The sequence below is a fragment of the Corythoichthys intestinalis genome, chromosome 2, assembly GCF_030265065.1.
Source record: "Corythoichthys intestinalis isolate RoL2023-P3 chromosome 2, ASM3026506v1, whole genome shotgun sequence".
Taxonomy (NCBI): Eukaryota; Metazoa; Chordata; class Actinopteri; order Syngnathiformes; family Syngnathidae; genus Corythoichthys; species Corythoichthys intestinalis.
In genome coordinates, this window is record NC_080396.1 from 20,565,554 (window position 1) to 20,588,708 (window position 23,155).

General features: G+C 37.8%; 2 protein-coding genes across 8 annotated transcripts in view; one reads left to right on the forward strand and one right to left on the reverse strand.

Moving 5' to 3' along the window:
• Window positions 1-17,076, reverse strand: part of vps13d (vacuolar protein sorting 13 homolog D) — an 88,732-nt gene extending 71,656 nt beyond the window's left edge. For all 4 annotated transcript variants that reach the window (XM_057822794.1, XM_057822803.1, XM_057822813.1 and 1 more), the window contains exons 1-8: window positions 16,789-17,076; window positions 16,581-16,703; window positions 7,554-7,720; window positions 7,144-7,221; window positions 6,031-6,221; window positions 5,312-5,392; window positions 4,404-4,520; window positions 1,395-1,499 (exon numbers count right to left, since the gene is read on the reverse strand). In XM_057822794.1, the coding sequence (XP_057678777.1) occupies window positions 1,395-1,499; window positions 4,404-4,520; window positions 5,312-5,392; window positions 6,031-6,221; window positions 7,144-7,221; window positions 7,554-7,650 (669 nt within the window). In that variant the 5' untranslated portion in view covers window positions 7,651-7,720; window positions 16,581-16,703; window positions 16,789-17,076. The remainder of the gene's footprint in view (window positions 1-1,394; window positions 1,500-4,403; window positions 4,521-5,311; window positions 5,393-6,030; window positions 6,222-7,143; window positions 7,222-7,553; window positions 7,721-16,580; window positions 16,704-16,788) is intronic.
• A 2,876-nt stretch (window positions 17,077-19,952) lies between these two features.
• lactbl1a (lactamase, beta-like 1a) overlaps window positions 19,953-23,155 on the forward strand; it is a 51,739-nt gene continuing 48,536 nt past the window's right edge. The window contains exons 1-3 of one of the 4 annotated variants that reach the window (XM_057858089.1): window positions 19,953-20,088; window positions 20,187-20,319; window positions 20,546-20,649. In XM_057858089.1, coding sequence (XP_057714072.1) covers window positions 20,214-20,319; window positions 20,546-20,649 — 210 coding nt within the window. In that variant the 5' untranslated portion in view covers window positions 19,953-20,088; window positions 20,187-20,213. Of the gene's footprint in view, window positions 20,320-20,545; window positions 20,650-23,155 lie in introns of all 4 variants that reach the window. The other 3 variants (XM_057858099.1, XM_057858080.1, XM_057858108.1) reach the window with 3 other exon arrangements.

The window sequence follows — 23,155 nt, forward strand, 5'->3', positions numbered from 1 at the left end:
TTCATTTGAATGATTTTGTTTTTTAATATTTATTATCATACTTTTCCTTATATTGTGGTTAGGCCTGTCGCAATAACAAATTTTAGCAGGCGATACAGTGTCTCATTAATTATTGCGATATGCGATATTATTGCGTGCTTTTATTTTTTACCTATTCAACCACGAATATAGTGAGAATACATCCTAATAAATCACCTACAGAAATGCAATAAATTGCTATTCTTCAATAAAACACAAACTATATTCAAATTTATGAATATAAAAAATACCCTTTGCATAATGAGTCATTTTAAAGCTAGTTAAGTACAGAATATGAAATAAGATAGAAACACACTGTCATTTTTGTTGTCTGCCAATTAGAGCCCATTAAAAGTGTTAATTTGATCCAAAATGACGGTCATCTTGTCCTGCAAAGTGCGCATGCAACAAATTTAAAGCCAAAGTATTACAATTTATTACATCATATTATCATTGCAAATCAGATTTTTCATAATGGGTGTCATTTTGAATTCATTCTTAGTATAGAATCTGAAGTAAATGCGTTTGGCTTCAGAAATTGGAAAATGGCATGCTTTTATTTTTGAAATGTTCACCGGAAGTACGTTTGCTAAGCCACTAACCGTAAGCTTTGCACTCATTAAAAAGAAACAAAAACAAAATGAACTTCTCTCTAGTCATGCATGTTGTATCAGTAATAGAATTTTTTTCCTTTTGTTTCCATCGCTTGCAAATTCTTTAATCCAGCGAGTTTTCATGTTTGATGTGTCACCTTTTAACTGCAATTATGTGTTGTGGGGAAGACTGTCAATGTTTTATAGCAGACTAAAGTCTTTTTTCCATTAGCCTGAATGTAGAAATGCGAATGTTTTACAATGTTTAAATTAGAAGTGTTTCCATATTTTGTATGTCTGAACTTTAATTCCACGGCGTGTTGATGGTAAACAAACATCTGTGAAAACTATTGGAGTCTCATATGTAATCACCACGCACGTGTGACGAGTGCACGCAGCGTATGTATGCACGCACGCGGCGATAAATCGCAGCTGGGAAAATTACCCCCCTAATTTTTATTTACCGTGCGATAATTTAACTTATTGCATATCGCGACTGGCTTAATTGTGATTCACTCTATGTGAGCGCTTACCTTTTGTAAACTACACAACTTAAGAGTTTTTTTGTCATTTGAAATGTTGTTTTCTGCAAGGTAGCTACATAAATGGACAGACAACTCGAACAGTGTAATGCCGCTAAAAGAATAAACATTAATAATCTACAGTATGCCAACTAAAACCAACAGCTGAAAACGTTTAACCCACTGAAATAGCAACACTACCCACAAAAGGATTCATTTTCATATGAAATCAGTGCAGTATACACAAACAGTAAATTCAGACCTGGATTTGATTAACAGGCAGTTTAGCTAGCATTTCACATTCTGTATCCCAGTAGATTCTGAAATCTTCAATTTCTAGCTGCTTCTCTCTAAAGGGATTCGAGGCCTGTGGAAAAGAAAAACACATTATCTTTAAACGTTATGTAAAACAAACCAGTGTGTCAAGTGGAAAACAGCACTTCAGAAAGCCTGAGCTATAAATTACCAACACGATGCTTCTTAACATAAGCTAGCAACATGCTAGTTTCAAACATGTATGTGATAACATTCGTAGTATGCACATAAAGAAAAATTGCAGTTAGACCGAGCAGTTCACATACATGATGCACAGTTAGCACAATATTTTCTAATGAGTAAATGTGAACATTTAGACAATCAATCATTAGATTGGAAGACATTTGCTTGCTGTACTAGTGCTGAGTGACATGACGATACTTATCACCAAAATGATATGAACATTTTGCATCGTCATAAATTTTTATTGTCAGTATAAGCTCAACTCTGAAATGGTGATATTTCTAAAGTCAATGATGCATACAGTGCTGGCCAAAAGTATTGGCATCCCTGCAATTCTGTCAGATAACGCTCAATTTCTCCCAGAGAATGATAGCAATTAACATTGCTTTGGTAGTAATTAGGGCTGTCAAACGGTTAAAATTTTTAATCGAGTTAATTACAGCTTAAAACTTAATTAATCGTAATTAATCGCAAATAATCGCAATTCAAACCATCTATAAAATATGCCATATTTTTCTGTAAATTATTGTTGGAATGGAAAGATAAGGCACAAGATGGATATATACATTCAACATACGGTACATAAGGACTGTATTTGTTTATTATAACAATAAATCAACAAGATGGCATTAACATTATTAACATTCTGTTAAAGCGATCCATGGATAGAAAGACTTGTAGTTCTTAAAAAAAAAAAAAAAAATGTTATAGAAATTTTATATTAAAACCCCTCTTAATGTTTTCGTTTCAATAAAATTTGTAAAATTTTCAATCAAAAAATAAACTAGTAGCCCGCCATTGATGTCAATAATTACACAATGCTGATGGGAGCTGAAGCCTATAAAATCAGTCGCACCCAAGCGCCAGCAGAGGGCGGCAAAACTCCATAGACACAACAAGTGAGCGTTTCACTGCACTGTCATTTAAATCTGTCTGAGCGGGCCATCTGCGTTAATTGCGTCAAATATTTTAACGTGATTAATTTAAAAAATTAATTAACGCCCGTTAACGCGATAATTTTGACAGCCCTAGTAATATCTTCATTTATTTTGCTTGCAATGAAAAAACACAAAAGAAAATGGGAAAAAAATTAAATCATTCTCATTTTACACAAAACTCCAAAAATTGGCCTGACAAAGGTATTGGCACCCTTTGAAAAATCATGTAATGCTTCTCTAATTTGTGTAATTAACAGTACCTGTTCCTTACCTGTGGCACATAACAGGTGGTGGCAATAACTAAATCACACTTGCAGCCAGTTAAAATGGATTAAAGTTGACTCAACCTCTGTCCTGTGTCCTTGTGTGTACCACATTGAGCATGGAGAAAAGAAAGACGACCAAAGAACTGTCTGAGGACTTGAGAAGTAAAATTGTGAGGAAGCATGGGCAATCTCAAGGCTACAAGATCATCTCCAAAGACCTGAATGTTCCTGTGTCTACCGTGTGCAGTGTCATAAATAAGTGTAAAGCCAATGGCACTATGGCTAACCTCCCTAGATGTGGACGGAAAAGAAAAACTGACAAGATATTTCAACGAAAGATTGTGCGGATGGTGGATAAAGAACCTCGACTAACATCTAAACAAGTTTAAGCTGTCCTGCTGTCCGAGGGTACAACAGCGTCAACCCGTACTATCTGTCGGCGTCTGAATGAAAAGGGACTCTATGGTAGGATACCCAGGAAGACCCCAGTTTTGACCCAGAGACATAAACAAGCCAGGCTGGAGTTTGCCAAAACTTACCTGAGAAAACGTTTTGGAAGAATGTTCTCTTGTCGGGTGAGACAAAAGTAGAGCTTTTTGGGAAAAGGCATCAACATACAGTTTACAGGGAAAAAAAACAAGGCCTTCAAAGAAAAGAACACGGTCCCCACAGTCAAACATGGCAGAGGTTCCCTGATGTTTTGGGGTTGCTTTGCTACCTCTGGCACTGGACTGCTTGACTGTGTGCATGGCATTATGAAGTCTGAAGACTACCAATACATTTTGCAGCATAATGTAGGGCCCAGTGTGAGAAAGCTGGGTCTTCCTTTAGAAGTCATGGGCCTTCCAGCAGGACAGTGACTCAAAACACACTTCAAAAAGCACTAGAAAATGGTTTGAGAGAAAGCACTGGAGACTTCTAAAGTGGCCAGAAATGAGTCCAGATCTGAATCCCATAGAACACATGTGGAGAGATATTAAAATGGCAGTTTGGAGACGGCACCCTTAAAAATGGTCTAAAATTCCAGCAGAGCACTGTAAAAAACTCATTGATGGATACCAGAAGCGGTTGTACGCAATTATATTGTCTAAAGGTTGTGCTACCGAGTATTAGGCTGAGGGTGCCAATACTTTTGTCTGGCCCATTTTTGGAGTTTTGTGTAAAATGATAATGGTTTAAAAAAAAAATTTTATGCTCTTCTGTGTTTTTTTATTGCAAGCAAAATAAATGAAGATATTACTACCAAAGCATTTGTAATTGCAATCATTTTCTGGAAGAAATTGAGCATTATCTGACAGAATTGCAGGGGGTGCCAATACTTTTGGCCAGCACTGTAACAGTCACTAGAAGGCACCATGTAAGCAAACCAGGGGTGTGATAAATCGTCACACAACACATACACATGGTGTCAAAATAAACAGTTAATGAAAATTAATACATTTAAAGGGTGATGAACACTAGCCACTAACACATACAGTACATAATAGATATAAATGACTATGCAGATAATTCTGCGCTTCAGTTTTCGAGGACGGATACCAGCTACAGGTGGAGTGTTACACTACTTACTGTATCTTTGGAAGGATTCTGAGCAGAAATATTGTTGACGCATACGCCAAAGGAGAAAGGCTTCTCAGGATTGCAGGTGTCATCCTCAAATCTCAAGTGCACATCTTGAATGTTGAGCTAAACAAATGTATCAAAAAAATCAGTTACCGTAATTTTCCGACTATAAGCCGCCATTTTTCTTCTTATTTTGAATCTTGCGCCATGTTTGTTGATTTATTTGGGTTAATAAGTAACACCTTATTTGACAGTGGCATCATAAGACTGTCATAAGACCGTCATAATTATGACATGACATGGGCATTAATGAATGCTTATGACGGATGTCATTAAGTGTCATCCGGTAAATGTAGTCACCAACCCCATTTATGTCTCGGATCTTTTACATCCATTTAAAAGTGAAATTTAAAAATTTGCTGGATAACACTAAATGACATCTGTCATAAGCTTTCATTAACGCTCATGACAGTGTCATTTCAAAATCAAGACAGTCTTATGACAGTCTTATGACGCCGCTGTCAAAGTATTACCGGTTAATATCTTTTGGTGTAAATATCCATATTACAGTGAGGACAGCTGCAACTTATAACCCGGTGCAGCTTATCTATGAACAAATCCAGTTTTCGTGTCAAATTTGGTGGGTGGCGGCTTAAGGTCAGGTGTGCCTTATAGTCCGAAAATTACAGTAATTTAAAATCTGGAAAATCTACCTAATTTCTATGGAGGCACCAGTGAAAGCACCCAAAAAAGACAATATTAGAAGTAGTTTAATGGTACCCTTCTATCAAAAGTAATAGAATGATTACTGATTCAATGATTTTTTTTTAAATTATAATTTTAATGCTACTACTCATTAAACACTGAGGTTTTACACAGCTAATGAAAAATACACAAATTCCAGGTCCATTTACCTCAATGTTTTCCACTATCCTTGTTACCACTGATGCAGTAACAGTGTACCAGTAGGACTCGCCTTTCTGTTCACATTCACTCTGAAGAACAGAAAATGAAAACAAAACACTAAATTTATAAGAACATCAATAATAGGATTAAAAATACAAAGAATACAGAAATATTAATAAATTTGACATTTTTGATAATTAGAACTCCATTAATATCAGGTTGAAAATCATTTGATGTGTAAAAAACTTTAAAAATAAAACAATATTAGGAAAAAACATAGATGTTTGATTAATCTAAAAATTATTTGCAATGACTTTCAATTTTCCCACATTTTCTTTTTATCATCTACCACCACACATACTCTATGAATACTATTCCTAGTCTAGCAGTGAACATTCACTGTTTCAGTACCATTGAGTGCTATGTAGGGCCAATCCATTAAAACTGTGAGGGTTGTCAGTGTCTATTACCGTCTACTGCCGTCAATGTCAGTTTTTAATATAACTAACACATTTTCTTCTTTTACTAACTAACACAACACATAATATGTTAACACTATACAAATGTCTTGGCTGGTAGTGAATGAGTTCAATTGTTTGCTATCATAGCAAATAATAGATCATTGACAGATGCGAGACAAAAATATCACATTAGTAGAAAACAAAATTTGCAAATTGAAAAATTTGTTTGTTTTGAATTGTTTACACTAGTACAATCATCAACCTACTTTGAATTTGTCTTCCAGAGTCTTAAGGAATTTTTTCTTGCGCTCCCTCTGCTCCTCTTTTTCCTTCTTATCATCGTACTCCTGGGAAATAGCTGGACCAATGATAAGGTTAAGCTGGGACATGGAGATGACCCATGGGTCACTGTGAGGTCGGTAGAACGGGATCTGGAGCGTGATTTTTCCAATGAAGCCTGGAGAAAAGAGGGTCATGTAAGGAGTATGTTTGAACATTTTCTACTATATTTCATTGCTTTCTATTTATGTCCTTCAAATGTTTCTCATTCATTTATTGCAATAAACAGCCGCTAATAGTGCCAGCCAAACTAAAGCCACAAGAAAATGCTTTAAATCCTTGATGCCTGAATTTACATTTAAGTAATATACAGTACTGTGCAAAAGTTTTAGGCAGGACACCTGCCTAAAACTTTTGCACAGTACTGTATACTTTTATTATATTATGTATATACAGGATATACTGTATGTATATATTTTCCCCAAGTGGAAGCTTCCGTGATCCAAATAAATTTAATAATTAAAAAAATATATATACAGTACTGTGCAAAAGTTTTATGCAGGTGTCCTGCCTAAAACTTTTGCACAGTACTGTAAATTTAAAAAAGCATTGGCGGAACCCATGGATTCATAAGAATCATAATAATTTTTAAAATACACTAACATTATATAGAAAATCGAATTGAAAAATAGAACTTAAAAATGAGAAAAGCTTAAATTAAAATTCGTAACAAAAAAATAGAAAAGATTAAAGAAATAACAAAAACAAAGAATTAAAATTTAAAAAATGATATTAAGATTATATAAATATGAATATCATAAAAAATATAGAAAACTGATTTTAATATATATTTTTAAATGAATGATTTAAAACTTTTTTGACATTATTTATCAATAAAAAAAATAAAAAATCTTTTAATGATTTCTACTTTTGGCACAATTTTAGATGTATTTTTCAAGTTAATTTTCTATATTTAGAATTTTTCTTTTTTTTAAATTTAATAAAGACATATATTTTTAATGTAGTCATGCATTTCTCCAGTGCTTTATGTATACTTGCTAAAACTTTGGCTGCCATTGACGGCTAAACCAAAATCTCACCTGTTTTGACCTCAAAGGGCAAGTCAAACTCTTTAAGGGCATCTTTCCTCAGTGGTAGGTTCTCTAATTCAACTGCACCTAAAGAGCAAGAAAAAGTATTGTATGCATTAGTCTCAACGTTGACACCCAAAAATATCAATAAAACATGTCATATACGTCATGTATGTAGCTGATCTGAATACAGTTTGTCATCATAATACAGATACGGTAAGACCCTTCAAATAAATCAATGTAAAACTGAACTGTGAGGTCGTGCTAACCGGCCTTCCATTGTGCCAAAACATAAAATAACTGTCATTTAAATTCATTTAAAGGAACTTAAATAAGACATGAACATGAATTCTAAATACGTAGAGACCAGATTTGACATTTTATGAGAGTGCATACACATTTTTACATATTTAGGTTACCTTTGAGCAGTGCTATGGAGAGCTGATCTGTGTTCAAGTTGCTGACATATTTTCCCAAATAAGTGTTAAGCACCCACGCAACAAGGCCTTCCAACATCCTGTTGGTTCAGGGATGCCTCCTCTTCTCAAAATGAGGGTAAACAACAGGACAGCTCTCAGGGAGGTGTCTGACAAACGTACAAGAAAAATGTAAATGACACGACTTTCAGATACAATAATGTCCACTTGATTGAAAATACGTTTTTCACAATTAATCCTTTAGAGGGTACTCATCTAAATACTATGAGAAAAAAATATTATGTTTATGTGTTTAAGCCTGTCGCAATACGCAATAATTCCATTTATCGCACGATAAATAAAAATGAAGGCGGTAATTTTTCCGCTGCGATTTATCGCCTCGCATGCACGTGCGTGCGCGCGTGCGGCAGACCGCTGTTAAAAGTTTGGGTTCCTCGTTACCAACTGCGCAAAATGCATCTTTGTTCCAGGTCTGGCAAAAACTAGCGCCTGAGCCAATCGTTCCCATTATATCCTATTGTTCAACGTATACCGGCCATGTCAGTGCTCCGGAGTGACTGTGGACCATCTACCGCCGGTGTTGTTGACGTGTGGGCGCTCCCGTCAGGAGTGACATTTCACGCGGGGCGGTTATTTTTCGGCACAACGCTGAATATTTACAACGAAGTCCGCCAAAACATTGTTACCGACTTGGCTGCTACGAACAACCTCGCTTTGACAACGAACAGCTGAATGAAATTAAGAGCGCTGTGCTTCAAACTCGTCCTGTTTATGAAAGTCGATTGTCATATGCTGGTGTTGTGTAGTAATGAGCAGACATGACTTCAGCGGCGCTTGCTAACTTTTTTAATGCGCGCACACACTAAATATCATGAAATGGCAAACTAGATGTACTACAGCTAATGCCATTGGCTACGTGAGCCCAGAGTGATTATGGGACACGTAGTCCATATACTACATCGATGAATTATAAACCGCCATGAGTGAATGGAAGTTAAGAAGGCCAAATCAATCCATATCAGTGACTATAGATAATGTTGCAAATATTGTTAATTCAGTACGTGACACAAATGGATTCGGACCACAAATAGGATGTCTTGCTCATGTAGTAAACCTAGCTGCTAAGAGAGTTGTAGCAATCAACAGTGTGCCCTGCCTCACTTTACAAACAGTAAAGATTGTTCTCAGCACTTTTATACAAATTTTTTTCTGATCAGTAAGAAGTAAGCACATAAATATTATGCTCTAAAATGCATGTTTATATGATGGCAATTTAATTTTTGCTCGTTACCAAAAAAACAAACAAACAAACAACAACAACAAAAACGAAACAAAAAATACAATTTTTTTTTTTTTTTAACAGAGCATTAAATGTATTGAATCGGATCGAAAATCGTGTCCCCCGTATCAAAAATCGTACCGAACCGTGACTTAACTGTATCGTTGCATCCATATGGAACACCATTGCAGAAGCTATTGTCGCGTTCTGCTGCTTGTCAGAATTTGTTTTTGTTGCAGAGCCGGCTGTGGGGGCGTGCCGACGTTGCACCTGCAGCTAATCCCTGCTCGTCAGCTATAGTATATAAACGCAGGTTATCCGGGAGAAGAACGCCGAGATATTTCCCTTGCTGGTCGCCATTAACACGTACTGCTTTCGAGTCGCTTTGTATTTGCCTTCTAGTTCGTCGGACGTCTTAGTTTTGTGATCCTCTACCTTGTGCAGGTATTGAGTGTATTTTTGTTTGTCTTTTTGGCTCTCTGCCCTCCGCTCGATTTTCGCGTTTTTGATCCCCGTCGACCTATTTGTCACGGACCCCTTTTGTTATTCCCTTTTTACTGCGTTCGCGTGTTTTGTTTTATTTGTGATTAATAAATCCCCGAACGCTTCCCCTCTGTTGTCTGTTTTTGGGTTCAATCTTGTTCTCCGCATCCGCGGATTATAACAGCTATGACGGGAAAAGTTTTCATTTGCCTAAATGCTTAAGTTATTTAGTGCATTTTTTTTTTTTTAAACACATTTTATTTATTCTGTGTTTCTGTGCGGTATCAATATTGTTGTTTTTTACTTAAGAGGCATGGTCTATTATTTTTAGTTGTGATTTCTTAAAAAGTATTTTTTAATTTAAGAGTAAATATTTATCGCGTTTAAATGGGTGTACTTGATCTATTAATATATATTGTATTCTCACTATGTTATTGTAAATTGGTTTAAAAAAATTGGGGGGGGGCGCAATAATATCGCATATCGCGATAATTTATGAGAATAATTATCGCACACTAAAATTTGTTATCGCGACAGGCCTATATGTGTTTTGATGCCAGGTCCTTAAGTTGTTTTCCTTAGCATAAAAAGGGACAAATTCTGCAGCAGGATGGTGCTCCATCGCATACTTCAATGATTGAAGTATGTGATGGAGCACTTTGGAGGATGGATGGATGGATGAACTTCTTTTCTCAAGGCAAAGAAGATCAAGATCATCCAAGACTGGCCAGCCCAGTCACCAGATATAAAAATCATTGAGCATGTCTGGGGTAGGATGAAAGCGGAAGCATGGATTAAAAGGATCATTTTCCGTGATAAATCGGTGCCAAATAAAGATGGGAGAGAGGATAAAATCGACGCTTTTGAGTCATGTTTAGGGCAGCACTTTATGTCAAATACTTCCTTTTTTACTGTGCTTTAAGGACGCCACGTGATTGAACAGGCTGGTGTGATCATAGAACGGCAAGCTTTTGTCTGATTGTTATAATGGATTCATGTGATTATTGTTGTGACGTCTCATTGGTGAAATTGGTAGAGCTACTCTTGGCATCGCTCGCAAAATAAACAAACTCAGGCTGTCAAAATTGTCGCGTTAACGGGCGGTAATTTTTTTAAAAAATTAATCACGTTAAAACATTTGACGCAATTAACGCACATGCCCCACCCACAGATTAAAATGACAGCACAGTGCAGAGTCCACTTGTTACTTGTGTTTTTTGGAGTTTTGTCGCCCTCTGCTGGCGCTTCGGTGCGACTGATTTTATGGGCTTCAGCACTCATGAGCATTGTGTAATTATTGACATCAACAATGGCAGACTACTAGCTTATTTTTTTATTGAAAATTTTACAAATTTTATCAAAACGAAAACATTAAAAGGGGTTTTAATATAAAATTTCTATAACTTGTACTAACATTTATCTTTTAAGAACTACAAGTCTTTCTATCCATGGATCGCTTTAACAGAATGTTAATAATGTTAATGCCATCTTGTTGATTTATTGTTATAATAAACAAATACAGTACTTATGTACCGTATGTTGAATGTACAGTGCCCTCCATAATTATTGACACCCCTGGTTAAGATGTGTTTTTTAGCTTCTAATAATTTTTAAAAATTCAAATAATATGGGACCTTAACGAAAAAAAAAGAAGAGAAAAAGCCAACCTTCAATACAAGTGCATTTATTCAGTGGGAAAAAAATCCCACGTAAAGAAATAATTATTTGAAATCAAATAATGTGTGTCACAATTATTAGCACCCCTGGTGTTAATACTTTGTACAACCCCCTTTTGCCAACAAAACAAGGTCTGGGGACTGCGATGGCCATGGGAGGAGCTTGATTTTGTGTCTGGTGAACCATTTCTGTGTCGATTTGGCCATATGTTTAGGGTCAATGTCTTGCTGAAAGACCCAGTGACGACCCATCTTCAGCTTTCGGGCAGAGAGCAACAGATTTTGATTTAAAATGTCCTGGTATTTCAAAGCATTCATGATGCCATGCACCCTAACAAGGTTACCAGGACTTTGGAAGTGAAACAGCCCTACACATCACTGACGCACCCCCATACTTCACAGTGGGTATGAGGTGCTTTTCAGCATGCGCATCTTTCGTGGCACGCCAGACCCACTTATACCCTTTTCCCACTGGCCATAAAACCCGTGTCAACCCGCTAACAATCGGCTTTTGGTGGCAGTGGGAAAGGTGCAGCGACCCGCCTCGACCCGTGTCAATCAACCCGCCAAGCGACCCGCGTAAAAATCACCTCGGCTCTGATCGCCATGCAGTGTGAAAGCAAAACCCCAGGTCAACAGTCAACACTCAATCTACGTGGTGACGTAGGCTAGTATGTGATGCGTCATAACAAAAAACAAAAACCATGTGCTCTAGCCCGGGTCCACATACGGCGAACAGTCGGTGTAGCAGCGTTAGCAATAGCCATAACAGATGAAACAAAGGCTCTTCTCCTCCTTCTGTGACGTACACGACTCCTTTCAATTTCAAACCAAAATTTACGTCGCCTACGTTGCCTCAGCACAAGCACAGTGTTGATCCTTTGCTGCATTTCGACCATTTTGCGGGCAGTAAAAAGCATGAAAACAAAGAACACAAACGGAAAGGAGGCTTCAATGTTGCTTTGCATTGTTAACTTCCTTGAACTGAATGAATTCGGTCGCACTTGTCGAAGCGCATCTTAGCGTGGTGACATCACGCACCTTACGCACGGCTGAGGAGGGGTGGGGGTTAGACGGGTGGAAAAAAAAAAAAAGACACGGCTTTTTTCGTCAATGGGAAAGGTGCCAAATGCCAATTGCTAGCGGGATGCATCGGCTTGGAAAAACGTGCGTTGACCCACTAGTTTCAGTGGGAAAGGGGTATTAGAGTGTTTGATTCCAAAAAGCTCAATCTTGGTCTTATCTGACCAAAGCACAACTGGGACCGTGTGCTTTGGTTGAAGCCTGGAATTTTTTCCCCACTGAATAAATGCAAGTGTATTGAAGGTTGGATTTTTCTCTTTTTTTCCATTAAGGTACCATATTATTTGAATTTTTAAAAAAATTATTAGAAGCTAAAAAACACATCTTAACCAGGGGTGCCAATAATTATGGAGGGGACTGCATGTACTGTATGTTGAATGTATATATCCATCTTGTGTCTTATCTTTCCATTCCAACATTAATTTACAGAAAAATATGGCATATTTTATAGATGGTTTGAATTGCGATTAATTACGATTAATTAATTTTGAAGCTGTAATTAACTGGATTAAAATTTTTAATCGTTTGACAGCCCTAAAAAAAACCTTAATATGACAATAAAAAGGAAAAATGTAACGACTCCAAAGTAGCTGAGTAAGAGTACCGTTTTTTCCTCTCAAATCTACTCACGTAAAAAGTATGGCTTACTAAATCTACTCTTAGAAGTGCATTTTACTCAAAAAAGTTACTCAAGTAAATGTAACGGAGTACATATAACGCATTATTACCCACCTCTGCTATTATTACATACTACATTCACTACCCCAAATTGCATGACTTTTTCCTAATTTATCATTTGTGTATTTTATTTCCATCCTCTTATTTGTGTGTGTATTTCCATTTCCCGTTTTGTTTTTAACAGTCTGGCTGATTTTAACATGACTTTCATGTGCTATAAAAATTAGAGCTGAAACGAATACTCGAGCAACTCGAGTAATTCGAGTTTAAAAACTGATCCGAGTAATTTTATTCACCTCGAGGAATCGTTTAATTTTGCCAGCTCTAAGCATCACGTTTTGCCCGGACTACTTTTAATGCAGGACAACGCACTGACGTCACGTGCGTAGAGGAAGAAGCATTCAAAAAATTTCTAAAAATAAAAAACTTACTGCAACGGCTACAAGCTACGCCAACGTTGCTAAAAACTACGCCCGCATGATGCTAGTTTGGTAGCGGGTAGTGTCCGATGCGTCTCATAGCTATCGCATACATTTAGGACTAGATGCGCAACGACAGACTCAGCCGCGTCTGGGCAGTGTTAGTAAACAGCCGCCATCTTTAAGCAGCACACTTCTCATCGCTAATAAATCCAACGTTACTGTCACTCGGTCCCGTAACGTTAGCTCTTCGAAGGGCTAGGTTTCTATTGATTATGACCACTGTCGATGCGTGGCTAACGTGTCTTACACACAGGTTTTATATAATCTGTAAAAACACAGCGCTGTAGAGTGATGAGGGTATAAAATTAAAACATAATAAAGCTAACTGTCAGTTTTGGCTCAGTAGTCATTGCTGAATAAAACACCAAGTAGCACTGGTCCCTAATGTGCTCCAATACCCTAGCTCAGGGGTGTCCAAACTTTTTGCATAGGTGGCCAGATTTGGTGTGGTAAGAATGTGGGGGGCTGACCTTGGTTGACGTCCTTTACGTAGAACAATATATTTAAGCAAATTTATGCAAGCCATTCTGTGTGTCACATTTGCTTTTTTATTATTATTTTTATTTAATAATTTCAAGAATCTCGCAACTAGCCTTTGTGGCTTTCGACTCTCGGGATTTTGCTGCTGTGAAATTAAACTAGCTTCAGTTTCTCGCGGCTTATCTTCCCTGTAATCTTGTCGTACATGTCAGCGTGTCTTAATTGGTAATATCGCCTCACATTGAACTCTTTAAAAACAGCGACTGTCTCTTTGCAAATGAGGCAGACACAGTTGTTGTGCATTTTAGTGATGAAATAGTCCAATTTCCACCTATCCTTGAAGGGTCGGCCGTCACAGTCAACTTTTTGTTGTTGTTGATTGTTGCAATTTTAGAAAATTGGAAGTCAAGCGTCACACGGGGTAACGTTGCTTAGAGTGCTGCTGCCTTTTAGTGGGTAAATGAGGAGCAGCATTTAATGTGTAAGCTACTTCATATGCTGGTAGCAGTACTGCTGACCAATGTATTAAGTCTGTGTGCGGTAGGCCTGAACGATATATCGTTTAAACATCGCCATCGGGATGTGCGCATGTGCAATAGTCCCATCGCAAGGACGTGCGATAGTTTTTTAATTTCATTTTTTTTTAATCCACAAACGTTTGTTTTGAGGAAGGAGAGGGAAAAAAAAGCGCACAGCTTCTCTTTCTCTCCAGCAAGTCATCGGCTCCTCCCCCTCCCCCTGCAACAGCGGAGTGGACGGAGGAGGGGCCGAACAGCAGAGCGGAGGGAGGAGGGCCCGTTCTCAAAGTGAAAGCAAGCAATCAACACGTTGGAAGACTGTATCCAAAAGGAGTTTTGGAAGTATTTTGGCAAGAACAAGACTATAAGGGACAAAAAACAGCCCTGTCGACAGTGCCTCGCCATGGTTGCCTCAACAAGAAGTAATCTGTCAAACATGTGGGACCATTTAAAACGCAGGTATCTATGCATTCCTGCTACGAGCTCCCCATCAGAGGCTTTTTAGCACAGGTGGGAACATTGTTACGTGCCAACGTTATTGTCTCAAGCCTGCTATAGTGGATAAACTAATAGTCTTGGCCAAAAACCTATGAGACCCAGTTGAGAATTGCTGAGCAAGGAAGGTGGACGATATGCAGACAAATACATAACACAGCTGAAGGAATGTCTTTTCTTCTTTTAATGTGACAGCTATCAGGAAGGCAGGAAATTTGGGAGTTAAAATGGTTCTGTTATTCATCACAGTTCTTTGCAGTTATTCAGTTCAATTATTTACAAGTTCAATTGAGTTTGTTTCTTTTATATTTAAATTTATTGTAAACCGTATTTTTCAAATAACTATATATAGTACAGCTGCACATAAAGTTTTGATACTTAATATTTTTGTTGAAATATTTTTACAACTTTGTTGCCGTTTTGCAGTTTTATATTGTTATATTTTGTGTAAACAACTCAGGGGACTAATGCACTTGCACTTTTATTAGTCAGATTTAATATTTAAGTTCAAATATGTTGACAACTTTGTTGTTTAACTGAGGTTTTTATGTATTGTTATAGTTTGTGAACTCTTTTGTCATATTTAATATTTTTGTTCAAATATGTTGACAACTTTGTTGTTTTACTGAGGTTTTTATTTATTGTTATAGTTTGTGAACAACTCTTTTATTTGTCATATTTAATATTTTTGTTCAAATATGTTGACAACTTTGTTGTTATTTTACAGAAGTTTTTATTTGTTATATTTTGTCAAAAACTAAGGGGACTAATGCACCTGCTCTTTTATTTATCATTTAATGTATTTGCTGCTGTTGAAGTGTAAAATATTGTATTCAATAAATGATCTATTTTGTGCAGACATGACTTCCTGGATACCTTCATACAGAAATCTTCATCATTAACAAATTAAACGGTATTATATGAATACACTGTGGTCACGGTGTGTTATGTAAAGTATTTCCAAACAGCTATTCAAGTCATTTAGTGAAAATTTCTTTAAAAAAGATATATCTTTTTTTTTTTAATATCGCAATATAATATCGCAATATATTGCAAACCTAAAAAAAATCGCGACAATAGTTTTTTCCAATATCGTTCAGGCCTAGTGTGCGGGCCAGACGCTATTGATCTTATGAAAGAGGCTGGGGGCCAGATGAAATTTGACCAGGGGCCGCATTTGGCCCCCGGGCCGCACTTTGGACATGTCTGGTTTAGCCTAACTTAAAATTTAACTAGAACTTAAAAATAGCTTGACACAAATGGAAATTATATTGAAACACGTGGGTAAAACACATAGCTTTCAAGTGTTTTGTGTTATCAAGCGTAATTACATTTTGAGGTAAGAAATGTTTTTTTTTTTTATAAGATCTAGAAGTTTTTGAGTGAAGGAAGGGATTTTTTTTTTCTAGTCACATCTGAGATACAATTGTTGGCTGTTTTCAACAATGTACATCGAAAATAAAGACGTTGATTGACTGAAAATGGTTCAATATTGGATTAAATGTCTTTTTTTCCTCATGTATATTTATAATTGCTCTTTACCTAAACATGCCATTAACAAAAATGGACGTCCAATTCAATACAATTAGGAGGAATGGCTGTGTTTGCTGACGTTGCGGTGCCATTGAAGGGGATTGACGTCCAGTCCATTTTGACGGGGGGGCTGCAAATGGATTGGACGTCTAGCGCCGTCAATGAGTGCTCTAGGTTTAATTCCTGCTAAACAACCTCAACCATTATCCGTCAGTTTTCCAGATATTATGTATCTTATACCGTATACAGTATTCATATTAGAGCTTGCACTAAAGTGCATCAAAACAATGTCACTGACTCACCGCCAGAGAAAAGTGTTGCTTTCCATTGATCACTCTTTCGTCGTTTCCATGATTATGATGCTTGTCTTTGTCTGCGGATTGCCACTGAGACTGACAGTCTTGTCACTCGCACACGAGGCAGATCTAGTGACAGATAGCTGTTTAAAATAACACTAAACTCGAGTTGAATCAGGACGTCTAAAAACAAAAACAGACAAATTAAACATACAGAGATAGCAGGCAACTCCAAAGCCAAGGTGTCTCTGAAAGGGCAAGGTTGTAGTCCACACTCTTCGGCTAACTAACTAGCTAAAACTAGCCTGACATAACTGTGTGTCGCCTTGAAATAAAGCACACATCTGAGAAGGGAAATAAAAGACAAAATACTATGACGTGGTTCGTTTTCTTGGAAAACAAAGTTAATTTACAACGAAATAACACCAGACCAGATCATTTCAGATTTGTGTCGCACGATCTTTTAACCATTGGACTTCTGACTTGAACTTCCTGTCACATGATCAAAACAAATCTTTTTTCGGCTTCTTCTTCTGTGGTTTTACGTAGCTTAATATTCTTAATGTTGCATTGCCGCCATCTGTCGTTTTCTTTTGTAATACTTCTATTGCAAGCGAAATGTATTGACAACTGTTCTTTCAGTTGCCGTTAATTGAATTGTTACTTCAACAGTTATTTTTTGTGGGGACGCAGGTTTGAATAGATGACGTAAATTGTATATCAAGGGTTTGTTTTCCTTTTTACCAATTCAGTCGAATTGCATTGGGTAAATGATCCAGCAGATGGGAGAGTAGTCAAAAAGCTCTTTACCCTTGCCCCCACTCATTTTACTCATTGATTGATTGCCATTGACGGTTGTGGACGTCCAATTCATTTTGACTGGGAGAGGATGGGTTTTTAAGGTTAGGAATGGATGGCTTTTTATGGTTAGGAATGTAAAAGGCAGCGAAGATTTGATGCTATTTCAGACTATTTATCTCTCAGGGTCTCAGGGTGCAGACAATTCAAAACCGTGTGGCATTTGCCAAGGCCCACAGCCTGTCAAAAGGATAGATGCTGGAAAAGTGACAAAAGGTGGACTTTTCAGATGAATCTTCCATTGAATTACACCACAGTCACCACAAATATTGCAGGAGACCTACTGGAGCCCGCATGGATCCGAGATTCACTCAGAAAACAGTGATGTTTGGTGGTGGCAAAATCATGGTCTGGGTTACATCCAGTATGGGGGTGTGCAAGACATCTGCAGGGTGGAAGGCAACATAAAGTGTCTGAAATATCAACAAATCTTAGCTGCCTCTTACAGTCCTAACCATAAAAAGGGACAAATTCTGCAGCAGGATGGTGTTCCAACGCATACTTCAATCTCTACTTCAAAGTTCCTCTAGGCCAGTACTTCTCAAATAGTGGGGCACACCCCCCAGGGGGGCGCAGAGCGATGCCAGGGGCGGCGCATGTGACCTCGGGGAACATGCTTTTTTTTTTTTTTTTTTTTTGCCGTACTAAAATAAAGTGTACTTGCACATCCACTAAGTGGGTGGCAGTGGCGCTCTCATTTTGAAAGTGCGCGCAGTATTTTTGAAGTAAGCAAGAGCACACAGAAGAGAGATATGAAGAGCTGTGCGCCGTTTTCGAAAGGCGTTTTCCGTCCGGACTCACGCTGCGACCCACTGTCTTCTCCGGTTCTTATGTGTCCGCCCAAGAAGTGCCATTTTCGGCTTGAGATCGTCACCACGATCGCCCTCACCTACGGTTCTCCCTCGGCCGCCGAGAATGCGCTTTTTTCGGGCCGTTGGCCTTTTGGAAAGAACACTGTTACTGTGTCTAAAAATGATTATAGCGGACAGCCAGAAGCCAAATCATTTAAGACGCCACTTAAAGACATTAGACCCCAATCTCGTTGATAAGCCGCTTGGTTGTTTTTCAGCGAAAACATGCCGAATATTGCCAACAATCGTCCCGCTTTGTCAGTGTTATATCAGTAAACCAGTGAGCACTGTTAGCATGCTCAGTGCAAAATAACTCCACACCTTTGCAAACCGGAGGTGATATTGTGAGCAGCGAAAATAAAAACTGTCCTTCTGTTCTAAGACACTTTTTTTTTTTTCTTCTTCTATTCAGTTTTGTTTTTTCGGTCAAATTTTTTGGCATATTGTCCTCATGAATTAATGTTTCTAATCAATTTGAATTTGTTATTATTTACTGATTTTATTTTTCAGTATCAAATGGTCAAAAATGTACCTTGGGTGTATTTTTACAGTTTGGATGTGATTTTTTTTTTTTTTTTAATTCAGGCAAATTGATGCGCGTTAAGTCTTTTCTGTTACAAACAAAACAATGTTAATAAAGTTGTACTTCATAAGTTGATCTGTGTTTTTCTCTAATAGAAAAAAGGACACAATGTGAGGCAGAGGCGTACTTATAATAGTAATTGTATAAACAAATGATACTATTTACAGTGGCGGCAGAGTTTGGGGGGGGGCGCGAAACATTTACGTCTTCCTTTGGGGGGCGTAACAGAAAATAATTGAGAAGCACTGCTCTAGGCAAAGAAGATCCTCGAGGACTGGCCAGCCCAGTCACCAGACATTAACATCATTGACAATGAGCATGGAAGACGAAACCCAAGAATGTTGATGAACTCTGGGAGGCATGCACGACTGCTTTCTTTGATGTTCCTGATGACTTCAATAAATTGTATGAATCCTTGCCGAACCGCATGGATGCAGTCCTTCAAGCCCACGGAAGTCATACAAAATATTAAATTTGGATGACATAGCACCACTACTTAATTCGCTTATGTTATGTAACATATTTTTGTATCTGAAGTACATTTTTTGTTTAATTTTCACACTACTTTCTGTAGGCGACAAAACTTTTGTCTTGCCAAAATGTAACCTTTATGTCTTCATTAAATGATAAATCTTTTTTCAGTGAGACGAATATATTTTTGTACATTCGACATAATTTGGGGGGGTCTTAGCTTTCATATGAGTCATTTCTAAAACCACTGAATGATTAAAAGTCAGTTTATTAGCAATTGTTTCTACAAAATGGATAAGCGACAAGACTTTTGTCAGGGACTGTATAAAAAAATAATTTTGATGATGATAATAATAATCTCCCAGTCAAAAGAATCAACCAACTACGCATGCACCGAAAATGTCAACAAAGATCCTCCCATAAAGGGTTATAAGTGACAATTTACCCTTTTTGACTTCCAACAAGACCAGATAGCGCACCTTCTTGCTCACTAGTCCACCAAAGACCTCATCGGATTTAGCCGTATGGTAGTTTCCTTGCAGATTATGATGTCACTGTAGAGTTGCAATAGCCATTAAGGGATCAAGATTAAGTGCATGGAGGTAGAGGCTGTGTAAAAAAGCAGCATTTACTTCCACACAGCCTTCCATCCTCACCTTCATGGAACCTATACACCATTTTTTTTTGGTATAAAAGATATCTAGCAAAAACTTTAAGGTGATTACAAATTAAGCCTACTTTCCATCCTCTGGTAAGCTTGATTCTTTCTAATAATAAAAGTAAAAAATCTTACTTAACGTAATTATCTGCATTTGTAAATAACGTTACATTCACCCCTCGAATATCCAGTAATTCGCCAAATCAAACTTTAATAAGATGAAGGTTAAATGGACCATGTTGGGCATGGTTGTCTTCTTCCTGCTTTCTGTGGTTATGACCGTCTGCTTCATTTGGCAATACAGGATACCGAAGTTGAAGACAGGTAATTTCTTCCATGGAATTACTGAACTAAGGTTTTTTGTTTGTTTGTTTGCTTGCTTGCTTGTTTGTTGTATAATTACTCATTTGCAAGAGCTGCAGTAGGATTACATAAAGCTTTTACAGGATTATAGGAATCTGAGGGGTAAAAAAGAATTGTGGTCGAGGGACAAGTGTTTGTTGGAAAAAAATTCCTAACTAAAAATGGTATTTTTCTTCTTTTTCCTCAGAAGTTGACATGAAAGAAATAGAAGCGGAAGAGATGTGCCCTCGTTATCCTGAACCTGTGCCCCTCAAACATCCCATTACATCTCTAAGAGTAGCTTTAGAGAAGGTTAAGTTTCTTATTTCTTTAACATTGTGGAACTAATTATTAGGGCCCGAGCACTCAGCGTGCGAAGGCCCTATTGTTTTGCAAAGGATTATTAGGGCCCGAGCACTAGACGTGCGAAGGCCCTATTGTAATGCAAAGGATTATTATTATTATTCTTCTTTTTTCATGGCAAATGAAAATGGCCAATTTGGAGGCCTGAACATGCACGAAAAGTCACCAAAATTTGCACATACGTGCAGATTCGCGTAAATTTTGATAATCTTGCGTCGTTTTGAAAAAATGTCAAAAAATGGCTCAGTGGCGCCCCCTTGACCCTTAAAATTTTCAAAAAGGCCTCTCCTCTCAGGTTTTCAACGTAGAGCAATGAAATTTGGGGAGTAGATACCTTATGCCTAACTGTTCAAAAAAGCCTCTTGCACCCATATTCCAAATCCAACAGGAAATCGGGTATTTTGGATTGAATGTGAAATTTTTTCGGTTCACAGTTGGAGTTTACGTTTGGAGGCTTGAACATGCATGAAAACTCACCAAAATTTGCACATACATTCAACTTTGCGTAGATTTTGATAATCTATAAAAAAAATTAACAAAATGGCTCAGTGGCGCCCCCTTGAAATTTTCAAAAAGGCCTTTCCTATTAGGTTTTTTCAACGTAGAACAATGAAATTTAGTGAGTCGATACATTGTACAAAACTGCTCCAAAAAGTCTCTTGCACCCATATTCCAAACCCAACAGGAAGCCGGAAATTTTGGGTCAAATGCGAAATTTTATCGATTTACATTTGAGACCTTGTCGCTGAAGGATAAAGTTGGATCGTCTTCAAAATTGGTCAGACTATTCAGGAGACCTATGAGATCTTAAGTTTTCAAAATGGTGTGTTTTCATTCAAGGGTCTGGCCTGGGCGTGGTCCCAAAGTCGGCCATTTTTAGGCAAAATACCAAATTCAGAAAATGATTAAAAACTCCGTGATCCAACGTTCAATCTTTTTCATTTCTAGCATGTTTATGAGATATCCCAGCCTGAACACGACTGCATTGAAATATTACCCATTAGGCCTGGCGCCCCTAGTGGAAACAGGAAATGGCCTTCTTTACGAGACAGGCTCCTCCTCCAAGGGAAAAAAATCTATTGACCTCAAACCTGTTTCAGGGGAGCCTCAAGACATGTGTTCAGGTGCCTGATGAAAAATATTGAGTTTTCGTTGAAGCGGAGAGGTCCAAACTGGAAGTGAAAATGACCGTCAACAATTTGTCTCGCCAAAAACTTTGAACAGTCATAACTCGGCAGATATGCAACATATCTGCGCCAAACTTTCCGTGTTTGTTGAGAGTCATACCCTGAAGGTTCTTGTAGGGGTCATTTGCATCAACTCTACAGTGCCAACTAGTGGCGACAGAAAGAAGTTTTAAAAAAGGCCTTTCCTATTGGGTTTTTTCAACATAGAGCAAGGAAATTTGGGGAGTAGATACCTTATGCAAAACTGCTCCAAAAAGTCTCTTGCACCCATATTCCAAATCCAACAGGAAATCGGGTAATTTGGATCAAATGTGAAATTTTTATCGGTTCACAGTAGGAGTTTACATTTGGAGGCTTGAACATGCACGAAAACTCACAAAAATTTCGACATACATGCGGCTTTGCATAACGTTCAATAATCTTGCAACGTTACGAAAACATGTAACAAAATGGCTCACTGGCGCCCCCTTGAAATTTTCAAAAAGGCCTCTCCATTTAGGTTTTTTCAACGTAGAGGGATGAAATTCGGAGAGTCAATACCTTGTACAAAACTGCTCCAAAAAGTCTCTTGCATGCGTATTCCAAACCCAACAGGAAATCGGGTATTTTGGATTGAATGTGAATTTTTTATCGATTTACAGTGTGCACATTTTACACCTTGGCACCTAGGGAATTAGTTTGATCATTCTCAAAATTGGCGAGACTGTTCATGAGGCATATGAAATCTTAAGTTATCAAAATGGTGTGTTTTCATTCACGGGCCTGACCTGGGCGGGGTGCCAAAGTCGGCCATTTTTTCGCCAAAACATCGAATTCGGAAAATGACTGATAACTCCCTCATACAACGTTCAATCTATTTTAAATCTGCCATGTGTGTGAGGTATACCAGCCTGAGCAGGACTGGATTGAAAATTTACCATTTGTGCCTGGCGCCTCCTAGTGGGAACAGGAAATGCCCTTTTTTACGGGAGACACTCCTCCTCTAAGGGAAAAAAAAAAATCAATCAACCTCAAACCTGCATAAGGGAAGCCTTAAGACCTGTCTTCAGGTGCCTGATGAAAAATATTGAAGTTTCGTTGAAGCGGAGGGGTCCAAACAGGAAAGTGAAAATGACTGTCAACAATTTTTCTCTCCAAAAACTTGGAACAGTCATAACACGGCAGATATACAACATATCTGCGCCAAACTTCCCGTGCTTGTTGAGAGTCTTACCCTGAAGGGCCTTGTAGGGGTCATTTGCATCAACCCTACAGCGCCAACTAGCGGC